A 12260-nucleotide genomic window follows, 5' to 3' on the forward strand; every position below is an offset into this window, starting at 1 on the left:
GCACTAAGCAAGTCATTGCCTAGTCCCATATCTGTGTGTGCTGTCTTGCAAACTCCTATGGTCATTATCACCTGTAGTGACATAGGAGTTGGCAAGACAGCACAAACAGATCTGGGACCAGGCTATCTAAATTAGCATCAATGTCTTAGTTCCCTGATGGTCTGTAAATCCTCCCCCCTTCTGTCCCTCGTCCAGGTACAGAGGACTACCGTAGCAGACTGAGTGGGGAGTGTTTCCAGGACCTGGTGTGTCCAGAGAAGTGTCGCTGTGAGGGCACCGTGGTGGACTGCTCCAACCTCAAACTGACCAAACTGCCTCCACACCTCCCCGAGCACACCACAGACCTGTAAGAGCACACAGCCAACCACACACCCTGACGCACACACACACTGACGCACACACACACAGCCAACATTCACATCACATCTAGTACTATTCCCCTCTCTCCGGCTCCATGGTCATTCTTTCTGTCCTGACATAGTGGTGTTAATGTAGACATTCTTCACATGCCTTAGCTACCCCTCTCTCCCCTCTCTCTCTCCCCCTCTCTCTGTCCCCCTCTCTCTCTCCCCCTCTCTCTGTCCCCCTCTCTCTATCCCCCTCTGTCTATCCCCCTCTCTCTATCCCCCTCTGTCTATCCCCCAGCCCCCTCTCTATACCGCATCCCTCTGTCTATCCTCCAGCCCTCTGTTTAGCCTCCAGCTCTCTCTCTATACCCCAGCCCTCTGTCTATCCTCCAGCCCTCTCTCTATCCCCCAGCCCTCTCTCTATACCCCAGCCCTCTCTCTATCCCCCCAGCCCTCTCTCTATACCCCAGCCCTCTCTCTATCCCCCAGCCCTCTCTCTATACCCCAGCCCTCTGTCTATCCTCCAGCCCTCTCTCTATCCCCCAGCCCTCTCTCTATCCCCCAGCCCTCTCTCTATCCCCCAGCCCTCTCTCTATCCCCCAGCCCTCTCTCTATCCCCCAGCCCTCTCTCTATACCCCAGCCCTCTGTCTATCCCCCAGCCCTCTCTCTATACCCCCAGCCCTCTCTCTATCCCCCAGCCCTCTCTCTATCCCCCAGCCCTCTCTCTATACCCCAGCCCTCTCTCTATCCCCCAGCCCTCTCTCTATACCCCAGCCCTCTCTCTATCCTCCAGCCCTCTCTCTATACCCCAGCCCTCTGTCTATCCTCCAGCCCTCTCTCTATCCCCCAGCCCTCTGTCTATCCTCCAGCCCTCTCTCTATACCCCAGCCCTCTGTATATCCTCCAGCCCTCTCTCTATCCCCCAGCCCTCTCTCTATCCCCCAGCCCTCTCTCTATCCCCCAGCCCTCTGTCTATCCTCAGCCCTCTCTCTATCCCCCAGCCCTCTGTCTATCCTCCAGCCCTCTCTCTATCCCCCAGCCCTCTCTCTCTATCCCCCAGCCCTCTGTCCATCCTCCAGCCCTCTCTCTATCCCCCCGCCCTCTCTCTATCCCCCAGCCCTCTGTCTATCCCCCAGCCCTCTCTCTATCCTCCAGCCCTCTGTCTATCCTCCAGCCCTCTCTCTATATCCCAGCCCTCTGTCTATCCTCCAGCCCTCTCTCTATACCCCAGCCCTCTGTCTATCCTCCAGCCCTCTCTCTATATCCCAGCCCTCTGTCTATCCTCCAGCCCTCTCTCTATACCCCAGCCCTCTGTCTATCCTCCAGCCCTCTCTCTATACCCCAGCCCTCTCTCTATACCCGAGCCCTCTCTCTATACCCCAGCCCTCTCTCTATACCCCAGCCCTCTCTCTATACCCCAGCCCTCTCTCTATACCCCAGCCCTCTCTCTATACCCCAGCCCTCTCTCTATCCCCCAGCCCTCTCGCTATCCCCCTCTCTCTATCCCCAGCCCCATCAGTGCTAGCTGCTCACCCTCATAGTTGCCCCATCTCCCAGTGAGCGATGGCTAACTATTAGCATCAGCCGCTCCCAGGCTATTAGGCCCAGCTCCACTCTGGCCAAGTCCCAGGGCAGAGCATGTCAGAGAAGCTAAATGTTGTCCTTCTCCACTGGCTAGAGGACACACACCACATCAGGACTTCTCTCTCTCTCTCTCTCTCTCTCTCTCTCTCTCTCTCTCTCTCTCTCTCTCTCTCTCTCTCTCTCTCTCTCTCTCTCTCGCTCTCTCTTGCTCTCTCTTGCTCTTTCTCTCACTCTATTTTTCTCTCCTCCGGCCCCTATCACCCATTCCAATTCCTTTCACATCGCTCACCATCATGGCTCCCCTGGTGTGGATCGTTTGTCGTGGATTTGATCTGGGGCCTGCTGCTGCAGTCTTCCCCTCCACACTCTGTCACTTATTTAGAGTGAGCTTTCCCTTCCCAGGGAAACGTATGAACGCGCACTTTTACGTCTGGTTAACTTTCCCAAAGTGTGGCCTGTCGGGGGAAATTATCAAAGGCTGAAGCCGAGAAGGCCGTTGCCCGCCGCAACCACGCACTCATCATTCCCTACCACGCTCCCTTCCTCTCCTCACCATTTCTCCTCTCTCCCTCCATCCGTCTCTTCATTCTTAAAGAGCGGTGTGTCATTAGAAGCGTTACAGATTACAGATAGATAGATCCATGCCATGCACCAGCAGCCAGCGGGATCACACAAACACACATACAGTATACACACACACACAAGCACACACAGCACCAAGCACACCAAACCTTTATCTCATTCTCATACAAATCATCAAGCTAAACAAGACAGACTCGGACATCACACAAAGTTGTCTGCTTGGCTGTGAGCAATTTGAATATTGATGACTCTATTGAAAAACGTTGTCTTTCCGTCCTTTGTCTAAGTGTAGAATTAAGTGAACATGTTAGATTCTTTTTTTTACGTCTTTTGTTTGGCTTTTGCGACTGCTCTCTGACTCACAGTCACCGTGGGGCCATTAACCTTCATTTTTACATTCTCTCTTTCTTTCCCTCTCTCTCTGTCTCTTTCTCCACAACAGGCGCCTGAACGACAATGAAATCTCCATCCTGGAGGCCGCGGGGACCTTTAAGAAGCTCCCCAACCTGAAGAAGATGTATGGCTGTCTTCATTTCTCCATTGCCTTTTAAAACATGCATACATACAGGCTGAATTGTTGTGTTGCAGTCAGGGCTTGTCTTGTCTGGGAAGTTTATGTCAACAACAACTTCATATGCAATGAGCAGTGTCAATCTAGGGAGGGGAGGGGAGGAAAGGGAGTGAAAGGAGAGGAGAGACTGGGGAGGAGAGGAGAGACTGGGGAGGAGAGGAGAGATGGGGGAGAAGAGGGGGAGGCGGGGGAATATTCCATCTAAATAGGAGAGAGGACAACGTGATTTACAGGCAGGCAATATATACAGCTCACTCCAGGAAGATGGAAAAAAGCCATGGCTGCTATAGCTGTAAACAACATGAGGAGGATCAGTGATTTAGTAGCATGAAATTGCATACCAAATAGCATTGTCAGAGAAGTTATAAATTGGGCAACATCTAAACTTCCCCGCTCCTACTCCAATGTACAGATAAGAATCAAAGATGTGCACCATGGAAAACTGCTATAGAATTTATTTGCAACCCATCACACTTGAATGCTATAGATATCACCTGTTGTTTGAAACCCATCATACTTAGGGATGTTTGAGCTAAGACTGACACAGTGGGTAAAACTGGTTGAAATGACTTCATTTTAACCAGTTTTTGCCCACTGGGGAAAGACTAGGATGCAGAAGGAGAGACTAACGTTAACCCAATTAGGCCTGATGATTGATTTTCCCCATTACGGTCGTGGGAGGATGATGAGAAGTGTCTGTGTGGGTGGTTATAATGATGTCTAGGTAACAAGATCTTTAATAAGACAGTATGATATTTACCATGGTCCTCTCTCTCTCTACCCCCTCTTTCACAGTAACCTTAGCAACAACAAGCTGCGGGATATCCGTGAGGGGGCCTTTGACGGAGCTGGGGGGGTCCTGGAGGTTCTGCTGACTGGCAACAAGCTGCAGGCACTGCAGGGACGCATGTTTAGAGGTCTCACTGGACTCAAGACACTGTGAGTGGAGCCGAGCGGCCATCTTAGGATATAAACGCTTAGAGCTGATGCCCTTCTTCAGGGTTCCCACTAGATGGCCAAGCTGCAAAGTCAAAATTGGCTGTATTAAAACAAAAATGTGATTAATTTAAGGTTAGGGTTAGGCATAAGTCCAGCAGTGTGTTTAAGGTTAGGGTTTATTCATACACAATATACATTTATACTAATAATAATAGTATAATATACAGTAAGCCATTTAGCTTTTATCCAAAGAGACAGTAGTGCGTGCATACACCTTATGAATCTATCCTTAAAAATATATATATATTTTTCTTTATCTTTAACTCTGCATTGTTGGAAAGGGACCCGTAAGTAAGCATTTCACTGTTAGTCTACATTGTTGTTTACGAAGCATGTGACAAATACAATTGTATTTTATTTTATTTTTATTCCAATACCGTGCCAACACACAATACATTCACTATTCCTCCACAAACATTCACAGACACACACACACTCCCAAACAGACAGTAGTTGCTATGTAACATGTACCCGTTCTCTAAACAGATGCCTAGATACCAATGAGTGAGTCCATTCTGGGAAATAATATTTAGATGATAACTGACGCAATTCCCCCAAAAACAACAGGCCCACTGACATCACATCAACCACACATGATGAATCCTTTCTCTCCCCCTCCCTCTTTCTCCCTCTCTCTCCCTCATTCTCTCTCTCTCTCTCTCTCTCTCTCTCTCTCTCTCTCTCTCTCTCTCTCTCTCTCTCTCTCTCTCTCTCTCTCTCTCTCTCTCTCTCTCTCTCTCTCTCTCTCTCTCTCTCTCTCTCTCTCTCTCTCTCTCTCTCTCTCTCTCTCTCTCTCTCCCTCCAGATTAGATGCACAGTCATAGCCGCCTTATTTAGACACAAAACAGAGCAAACAATTCAAGCTCTGTAGCCTAACTGATGGCCAGAAAGGCTTTCTGAGGGGAGCTGCTTTGGCCCTAATGAAGCAAACTGGGGGGTGGGGGGGAGGGGGAGGGGGGTCGAGAGAGCCGAGCATGGGAGCAAATGAATGGATCATGGTCCTGCAGTATTGAATTTAGTGGCTTTTAAATCCCAGGAGCATGGTCCCAAATTGAGTTTGCCTGTTTCAGATCCATGCCTGTCAGAGCCTAATGCTGAATTTGCTGCTTTCACATTTTCATCACAGACGGGCTCTGGTTTGCATTTCCCCCGTTTTCTTTTTTTTTTCAGTGGCTTTAGTTTAAAAGCCCTGATTGTTTTTGGCCGTGGTGCACCACTCCCTCCCTCCCCCGTGCTTTTTCCTCTTCCTTTCTCACCCCCTCCCCTTCTTTCCCAACTTCCTCATCACCACATCTCTCTCTCCCCCTCCTCCTCGCTGTCTGGGAATGGTGCCGTGCCATGCTGCCTAACCTAACCCTGGCAGCCTGGCAGCATCTGCCCCACACAGGCCCTATGCCAGGCAGCAGATGTGGGCAGCTGACCCAGGACGGTCCCCAGACCCTGCCTTCTGTGCCGTACCTCTCCTCTGGCTCTCACCCCCCAAACCACTAATGAGTGCTGGCAGGGCACTTTTGCACCCCCCCCCCCACCCTCTCTTCCCATTCCATGGGTCCTGAAGCTGCTGTACACTTGCCCGGACCAAATCAAACTCCCCTTCTGGGCCAAAACACTTCTTGTCACACTAACATTGGATTATACCAGACCCAGATCAGGGCTTCTCTGGATGTGTTGAGAACAGGGGCCTTCGTTGGCCCCAACCACACAGCCCCAGAGCAGGAGACATGTTCAACACCTGTCTACACTGCAGTCTAACAGTCTCACAGCCTAACATCATAACAACTCAATCCAGTACTGTTTAGGAACAGCTCTCATTCAGAATACAATAGACAGGCTATAAGAGATACAGTAGAACTTGGGCCTGGAGTTTTACTAGCCAGGTCATGTGGTCAGGAAAAACTCCTGTTTCTGATGATGGTCAGTGCCACAGTGTTCCTATGTTTCCCATCTCACCATGCTCTGTGTGTATGTGTCTCCACAACAGGATGCTGAGGAGTAACCAGATAGGCTGTGTGGACAACACCACTTTCACAGGCCTGAGCTCTGTACGTCTGCTGTCCCTCTACGACAACCGGATCTCCACCATCGCCCAGGGAGCCTTCACTACGCTACACTCCCTCTCAACCATGTACGTTTTCCCTCTCTCCATCTGTCTCCTTCACCACCCTCTCCCCACATTTTACATTTGTTTTACATTTTAGTCAGTTAGCAGACACTCTTCTCCAAAGCAACTTATAGGAGCAATTAGGGTTAAGTGCCTTGCTCAAGGGCACATCGACAGATATTTCACCTAGTTGGCTCAGGGATTCGAACCAGTGACCTTTCGGTTACTGGCCCAATGCTCTTAACCACTAGGCTACCTGCCACCCTCCTCCTCTTTCTCCCCTCTTCCTACCACCTGACTGTCTGAATGATCACACTCTCCTCTCTAAGACTGACACAGCCCTGTCTGGAAAGACAGACAACATCCAGTGTTTCATCTGCAATCACAGCTCTCTATGGATTCAGAATATTGCTTGCAGATGGTTTTGGTAATTACAAGACTGTTTTCTTTCAGTCTCTCGACACTTGTTATCAAGCTACACATAGTTTGCTATATGCGCCCACGCCCTCTGGAGCATCGACAAGATATAGTTGTATCTTTCCAAAACTACCAACAGCATGAGAATTGTCCTTTTTGGCTGTATTGACTCACGTTGCAGTGGAACATGATTTGAAATGATGCAATATTTTTGTCGATAGCAATGAAGCTATGTTATGTCAGACGTGATCAGTATTGAAATGAGAAAAGACATAAAGCTGTTATTGAAAATACATTGTGTGAGTCAGTGTTATGCCTCATACCCATCGCCACCCAGAAGAGGATGTATTAATAACTGAACATTTATCAGATGAATAAAAGATTAGAGGCTGACATTTCCGGAAGTGCACCACTAGCACCTCACATGGAACCCGTACATGGAGTCATGTTCATGTTTAGAGTGTCAGTCTTCTCTCGCTCCTTCCTCCTGCTCTATCTGTCCCTCCCGCTCTCTCTCTCTCTCTCTCTCTCTCTCTCTCTCTCTCTCTCTCTCTCTCTCTCTCTCTCTCTCTCTCTCTCTCTCTCTCCTCTCTCTCTCTCTGTATCTCTCTCTCTCTCTCTCTCTCTCTCTCTCTCTCTCTCTCTCTCTCTCTCTCTCTCTCTCTCTCTCTCTCTCTCTCTCTCTCTCTCTCTCTCTCTCTCTCTCTCTCTCTCTCTCTCTCTCTCTCTCTCTCTCTCTCTCTCTCTCTCTCTCTCTCTCTCTCTCTCTCTCTCTCGCTCTCTCTCTCTCTCTCTCTCTCTCTCTCTCTCTCTCTCTCTCTCTCTCTCTCTCTCTCTCTCTCTCTCTCTCTCTCTCTCTCTCTCTCTCTCCCTTTCTCTCTCCCTTTCTCTCTCCCTCCTGACTCTCACAGAGAGGGAGGGAGGGAGGGAGGGAGGGAGGGAGGGGGAGAGAGAGAGTAAAAGCAGTGCTGTGGTCTGCCAACTCTCTAATTACCCTGCGGCTGACACAGCCGGATCCGTTTCAGTGCGGCCCGCCTAAAAATACCGGCTGGGTTGTGAACCAGCACTGCATAGAGCAGGCCAGGCCAGGCAACAGCACAGCACTGTGTTTGCCCAGCTGTTATCCCAGTGTACAAGTGCAGCAGAGAAACAGTCAATCAGGCTGAGCCAGAGCGGCCTCCTGATCTCTCTCTCTCTCTCTCTTCTTTTCTCCTCTCTCAGGCCTAAATTAGAGCCGGGAGGCAGCAAGTGTTTCCACCCGGTGGGTGGGACCAGTTGGGTAAAGGCAACAGTCAGGACAGAGGTTACTCTGTGGGGGGGAACTGCCATGATTATCGCAACACAAATAGCTTCTTTTTTTTTGTTCTTTTTTTTTGTGGCATTTTGTGTCTCATTATTAATATTAGCTTAAACTATTCGGTACTTTTCTGGGACGTTTGATATTGTGCTTTATAACAGCATCTGCCTGCCTGGAAGATACAAAGCAATGGAAAATGTATTTCCTCTCTATTTTCTCTTCTCATAGTAAATACATATGACAATACTTTGTTTACCAGGGGATACACAAGTAATAATTAAAATCAAACTCTGTGTAGAGGGGAAAGACTTAACGTGAAAGATTTCTTTAGCCTACGGAAAAACACATTTTCCCATCTCAGGCATTACGATCCTATGAACTAAGAGCATTTTATCTGCACTTGTACCACACTGTCAGTCAACCCTGTTACTGACACTTATGTATCTGCCTAACTATTATTTAAAAGCATGTTTGAGATAAATCCAAAATGTTCTCATTGATCAAGTATCCCTTGTACAAATACACTCACATATAATATCAAACTGATAAAGTTTAGGTTTTAAGTGAAGATCGGCCATTACTCCTTATGTGGTGAAGAGCATGGGACCACATGGTGTTCATGAAATTGGGAATTATACATCATTTCCCTCACATAATGAAAGTTAAATAAAATTACATTTTTCCAAACATTAATTGAGCGAACAGGGTTGACGCGTTGAGCTCGACCACCTCAGTCAACGATGATAAAATAATTATAAATAGACCAAATGAAAGAGATGACTAACTTCCTATTCCACCATGCTGTTCAGAGGACCCAAACGATGTCACCTGCTGTGAATCATTAAACTTGGTGGAATGGTAAAAACATTTTAAGGGTAAATGATTTGCGTAACAGGGTTGGTCTTAAAATGAGGGACAGACGTAAATGCATCACTAATCACATTAATATAAATAATGTTAAAGCAGCAAAATAATTAGGCCTTTACAATGATGGTGAAACTTGGAGAAAATGTGGGATTAAGTGGTTTGAAATCTTCCTAGAAGTGACACAGGCTTGACGGAGGGACATTTCAAAATGCTGAATTTTGGCACTTTAGCAAGCCTTTATTCATATAAAAAATCGGATTTATTGAAATCTCCATGTGGTCTATATTAGTGAACTTCATTCAATATACATGTAACAGGATTTTAAAATGCAATATTGGTGGATAATTTCCACTTAAAATATAAAAGGGACGCAATAGGTACCCATTTTGTGGAACGACCCCAAATCCCTGCAGTGAGGCCGGGTTAGGCAGGTGGATGGCGGTGCATTGTAAAGTCAACATCCTATAATGAATCCACTCTGTGGGCTGTGATAGCACAGGAGTCACCTCAGTTCCTCTGTTCTCAAACAAGAAAGGCCTTCCCAGTTTATCCCTGTGTTAGCGCTCCAGTCACTACCGGCCCCACATTACAGCCCTAACTACACACACACACAGACACACACTGAACTGCTTCCCATCTGGACTTGAGTGTTCATCCCCGGAGGCACATTCGACTCTGCACTTAATATCTGCCACTGTGTCTACTGGTGCTTAAGTGAGACTCACTCGAGGGCGAAAAGTTAAATACCACTAACAGTAGCTCAATGCTAGGTATCATTTCTCCCCACCATTTCCCAGGTCAAATACAGGGCAATAGATGACTCAGTGTTTATTGTCCTCTTCAGTGATCTGCTCATCTAGTCTATTCTACACTGGTCTTGTAAGTTGGCTGTCAAAGGTTTGTCAAAGGCTGCATGCTGTTGTGTCAGTTGTGTTTGTCAGGGATACAAACCTGAACCCAAGTGAGTCTGACTCTATCATGTACTGACACATTTTCACCTCTCTCTCGCTCTCACTCTTCTTCTCTCTTTATCTCGCTCTCTCTCTCTACCCCCCCCCCTCAGTAACCTGCTGTCCAACCCCTATGTGTGTGACTGCCACCTGGCCTGGCTGGGTCTGTGGCTGAAGAAGACCAGGGTTGTGAGTGGGAACCCTCGCTGCCAGAAACCTGCCTTCCTCAAGGAGATCCCCATCCAGGATGTGGCTAACCCTGACTTTACCTGTGACGGTATGACACACACATAAATGCGCGCATGCATGCACCCCAGACGCACACACACACACCCTCACACACACACACACTCACACATACACGCACAAACCCTCACACACACACACACACCTTTTATGTCCCTCACACACCTGGCCCTGTTTCTCCCACACCCCCATCCATCTAACCTTCCATCGCTAGTATTGAACAATACCTCTGTTTCCTGGCCCCAGGCACTTTGTGAAGGGCCTTATGACACCAGGCTTTGTGTCCAGGGGCCCCTGGCCCTGACTTCTAGCAGAAGTTGCTCTAGATCTGTCTCAGCTATTGTCACACTTCCCCATCTACATCCATCTACAAGCCATTCATATCTACTTCCCATGAAATCACACTGGCTGCGTAAAACTCACCACGAAATCTGCTGCTTACATCTGTTACTAGCTATACTAGCTGGCCCTGTGTAGCTCAGTTGGTAGAGCATGGAGCTTGCAAAGCCAGGGTTGTGGGTTCGTTTCCCACGGGGGGCCAGTATGAAAAATGTATGCACTCACTAACTGTAAGTCGCTCTGGATAAGAGCGTCTGCTAAATGACTAAAATGTAAATGTATATGCCCAAGACCGTCACTTCAGAGTCTACACAACGCCCTCACCTCCATGTCTCTGACCTTCTGTAGTCTACAGCGGCATGTGGGACACACACACATGCATGCACACACACACACACACTGTCCACCCACATAGTTATTAACTCCAGTATTTGTCTGAGCAGGCCAGCAGGGGTAGGGAGTAGAGACTGAGGCCAAATGGAACAGTAGCCGTGGGCGACCGCATTATCTCACGTCAGTGTGGGATTTTATGGGGACGCGGCCATTTCCCCTTGCGGAGTGAGAGAGATGGAGGCAGGCGAAACTGAACTGTGGCTGTAAAGTTTAACTCCAGAAAGGAAATGCGGTGTGGCTTCTGTCTGGCTGAACCCGGGAACCGCTACACCCCTCTCTCTCTCTCTCTCTCTCACAGTGGGCCTCTTGTCAAATGCACCGGTGTCTTGGGAAAATATCACTTCTACTCTTAAGGACTGTAGGGATTTGCTCCAAAAATTTTCTCATGTAGCCAAGTTGTAATGGTAATGTACAGTCTATATACTGTAAGTCCCTAACCAGACAGTCGAGTTGTACTATAACAAACTGTAGCTATAAAGTTCCTTGCATGTGGTTTCGCTAGCTTTATTTGTTCCGATAGCTATAGCAGGCCATAGATGGACCATTGTAAGGTCATGTTTCATTTAGCCCTGAATGCTACATGCTAAACAAGAGGGAGCAGGAGGAGGATTTAGTGCACTCTGTATCCCTTCACCTCACCGTCCACACAGCTGGAGCTAAAATGACACATACTGACTCACTCCTTCTATTTTTAGACATCTGTAATTTAAATTGCACTTAAGTTGTAGCTTAATGAGAGTAGAAAAAATATGTTAATTTGATTTGTAGGAACACATTTTGTGGAGATTTGATGTCCCCCAATCAACAAAATGTAAAAGTGAGTCAGGGATTCGACTTGGCTAGCTCGATCTTTCTCATCCTCCATCCATCCAGACCCTAGGCCTCTCCAGGCAGGCGGGCAACAGCCGCCAAGCCCCAGTCTCAGACCCAGGCAGTGCTGTGTGTGTTATTGTTGGAGCAGACCTCAGACTTCATTACCTTCCATTAGTGTCTTAATTCCCTGTTTCTTTTTCATCTGGGGTGCAATTCAAGCCTTTGCAGATATCATCTCTCAGGCCTTAGATTAAAGAGGCGGGAGGGAGAGAGGGAGGGAGGGAGACTCAGGCCAAGAACAATATTATGTGGCTGATCTTTAACTCCTGTTTTTCTGCATCTCTTATTATGATTAAATGTTTTCTGTAATAATGGTAGAATTCCTCCCGCCAGGCAAGGCAGCTGGGGGAGAGATTTGGGAAGTGATGGTGCAATTATCAGATTCCCCCTCCGCTTTGGGCTTCATTTATAGAGTTCCACTTTCAAAGGGGCAGAGTAAATTCTGGCACTGTTGCCAGGTTGTGAGATGTCTATCACAAACCATTTTTACCCTCCCCTCCCTAGCTACTCCTCTAATGTGAATGGGACGGCTCTTAAAATAGTGCTGAGAGTAAGTGGAATCACCCATTTGACTTAGTCTTATTTACTCTCTCTTTCTCTCCCCCTCCCTCTCTCTCCCTCATTCTCTCTCTCTCTCTCTCTCTCTCTCTCTCCCTCATTCTCCCTCATTCTCTCTCTCTCTCTCTCTCTCTC

General features: G+C 47.9%; 1 protein-coding gene across 4 annotated transcripts in view; it reads left to right on the forward strand.

Annotated features, from left to right (window-relative positions):
* LOC121545412 (slit homolog 3 protein) overlaps positions 1-12260 on the forward strand; it is a 194543-nt gene that overhangs the window by 153207 nt on the left and 29076 nt on the right. For all 4 annotated transcript variants that reach the window (XM_045208274.1, XM_045208277.1, XM_045208280.1 and 1 more), the window contains 5 exons: positions 196-346; positions 2957-3031; positions 3881-4024; positions 6066-6209; positions 9830-9993. In XM_045208274.1, the coding sequence (XP_045064209.1) occupies positions 196-346; positions 2957-3031; positions 3881-4024; positions 6066-6209; positions 9830-9993 (678 nt within the window). The remainder of the gene's footprint in view (positions 1-195; positions 347-2956; positions 3032-3880; positions 4025-6065; positions 6210-9829; positions 9994-12260) is intronic.

Source organism: Coregonus clupeaformis, chromosome 3, assembly GCF_020615455.1.
Source record: "Coregonus clupeaformis isolate EN_2021a chromosome 3, ASM2061545v1, whole genome shotgun sequence".
Taxonomy (NCBI): Eukaryota; Metazoa; Chordata; class Actinopteri; order Salmoniformes; family Salmonidae; genus Coregonus; species Coregonus clupeaformis.